This window comes from Oratosquilla oratoria, chromosome 15 (genome assembly GCF_046742065.1).
Source record: "Oratosquilla oratoria isolate Oo_2021 chromosome 15, ASM4674206v1, whole genome shotgun sequence".
In the NCBI taxonomy this organism is placed as follows: Eukaryota; Metazoa; Arthropoda; class Malacostraca; order Stomatopoda; family Squillidae; genus Oratosquilla; species Oratosquilla oratoria.
The window spans coordinates 29879572-29882071 of record NC_134791.1 but is presented as its reverse complement, the minus strand read 5'-3'; the positions used below and the strand labels follow the sequence as shown (position 1 = coordinate 29882071).

At 44.6% G+C, this 2500-nt stretch overlaps 1 protein-coding gene across 1 annotated transcript in view; it reads right to left on the bottom strand.

Moving 5' to 3' along the window:
• The window catches only part of LOC143033022 (homeobox protein MSH-C-like), a 3550-nt gene extending 1852 nt beyond the window's left edge, over positions 1-1698 (bottom strand). Inside the window, exons 1-2 of the mRNA XM_076198221.1 lie at positions 1280-1698; positions 163-701 (exon numbers count right to left, since the gene is read on the bottom strand). Coding sequence (XP_076054336.1) covers positions 346-701; positions 1280-1607 — 684 coding nt within the window. The 5' untranslated portion in view covers positions 1608-1698 and the 3' untranslated portion in view covers positions 163-345. The remainder of the gene's footprint in view (positions 1-162; positions 702-1279) is intronic.
• Between the last annotated feature and the right edge of the window lie 802 nt (positions 1699-2500).

The following is a 2500-nucleotide window of genomic DNA, read 5'->3' as shown; positions in this document are numbered from 1 at the left end:
ACAACACAGATACACATTTATTACCATGTCTTAAATGTCAAGTATTTGATAAAATCATGGTCTCTTGAATATTTTCACCCAAATATGAATAACTAAACAAATAGCTAAATTACTAGATAATTCATAAACGGAAGCCTTGAAAGGCAAAGAACATTTGCTCACCACGGAAGGCAGCGTTGACTAGGAGGTGACGGAGCTGAAGAGAACGTGATGGGGTGGTGGTGGTGGTGGTGGGGTGACGAGGGCGAAGGAGGCATTGGAGGGTGAGGTCTTCGAAGGGCGGCCGAGGTTTCTTCAGCCTTCCAGGTCTCGAAGACCCAGAGGCTCGTCTCGACAGAATGGCACTTAACCTAAAAGAGGGACCAAGGGCCTTTGAAGTGCCAACGACGGGTAAGGGGTGCCAAAGGGCAGAAGCCCGCTGTAGTTCGGGTACAAGGGCCTCGTCAGCCTCTCCACCTCGGCCTCCTTCAGCCTCTTGTCCTTGGCCCTCCGGTTCTGGAACCAGATCTTGACTTGGGTCTCCGTCAGGCTGAGGGAGGTCGAGAACTCTGCCCTCTCGGCGATGCTCAGGTACTGCTTCTCCCGGTACTTCTTCTCGAGGGCCAGGAGCTGCTCGGAGGTGAAGGGCGTCCGAGGCTTCCGGTTGGCCTTGTGCTTCCGGAGGACCACCGCCGTGGAGAGCTTCGGCAAGGCAGGGGGACCTGAAGGAGGGCAGGGACGGTTGGTTACCACTTCGAAGCTTGGAACAGATGTAACAGATCACTATATCACAACTTGAAATAGGGAAGAAAGGGCTATGTATAGATACATATTTGTATGTGTGTGTGTGTGTGTGTGTGTACAGTATATATACATATCTACAGGCATGTATACACAAGTATATATGTCTATATCTATACACACACGCATATATATACAGTATATATATATATATAATATTGATGTAGGTATATATGGATTAATGTATATGTAATGAATAAGTAAATATACAGTCTATATGGCCAACAGATAGACAAATGAAAAAGTAATGGTTGATTTTTAACTAATATTTATATCAAAAGATGTCGAAAAAAATATATATTATCTTAAATTACTCCAATATATACTATATAATCTACCGCCAGACAGCCAAAATGTAAAATTAAAAGAATTTTTTAGTGTCACTTTCACCCCTTTCTAAGTTATTTTTTTGTATCTAAAGTAACATTTTCAGGCCAAAAGTTCTGTTCTTTGTTCTCCTAGAAATGTTCATGTGAGCACAGAAAGGTTTCGGACTTACCGTGTGACGCAAACTGGAAGTAAGGATGAGAAGGAATCCAATGATTCTGTTGTTGTTGATGAAGGATGAGAGGTCGTTGAAGCGGAGGTTGACCTACATCAGGGCTGTAGGCCCTCTCCGACTCTTGACTCAAGGAGGACATCTCACTTGAGGCGCTGCACGAGGACGAGGGTCGAAGGTCCTGCTGGTTATCGAGGGCGACATGTGTCGAAGTGTCACTTGAACTCTTGTGGTCGGTTCCGAGGATGGAGTCGATACTAAAGGACAACTTCGGCTTCGGATCGGCCGCTTCCAAAGGCTTCCCACCGACGGCTGTCGAGATTTCCATTTTGTGGAAGCGTTTGATGTTTGTGTGTGTGTGCGTGCGTAACCCAGGATCGAACGGCGCAGACTTCACCCTTACACGAAGTCAAACACAAATCTAACCAAACACTCCGCCTCTTCCTATTTAAACGTCGACGCTGCCTGGTGGGCGGAGCCACGACGATCAGGAGGCGGAGCCCCCAATTCGACCAATCACAGGCCAGGTAGGCGGAGCCCATCGTGGCGAATATAACTTAACGGGATAATGCCATAAGTACGATAAATTTGAAATTAATTTGAAATATATTGCACACAATAACACAATTATATAATAAATCACGGTAAATGGGTTATTTTCTAACGTGGAAGGTATAAGCAATTAAGCTGGGTCTACAGAACGAAATGGAGTGAAAATGTAAGAAAACGAAAAGTGGAAAAAGTCCGTATGAGCAACTCGGAACTCTTTAGTGTTTGTTGTCTTCGCCCTAGAGGGCAGCCTATTCGCTTTAACGATCACTTAGTCCAAATGTTGGAGGTAATGTATAGTGTCAGACTACACATTTGTGAGGTTAATAGTCTTGCCCATGTGTACTTAACTTGATGGCTGTGTAAACTTAACATGACCCGTACCACAAATAGTGAAATACTCAATCGGGTCAGGGAAAGAAGTTTGAGAGACCGGATGGCTGATTAGGCCAAGTCGTTCATTTCTCCCCGGACTCTGCCATACATAAAGTCGCCGGATTCCATGTCCAGATCCGGTGGGGGGAAAGAGTTGATTTTGCTAGATGAGGGCAGAGCACACCTCAATCCACGTCAATTCTTGTCCAGGATTGAGGAGACTCTAATAGGAATCTGATCAATTTATGAACCAACCAAAGCGGAAGATTTTTTTTTTTTTTTTTTTTTTTTTTTTTT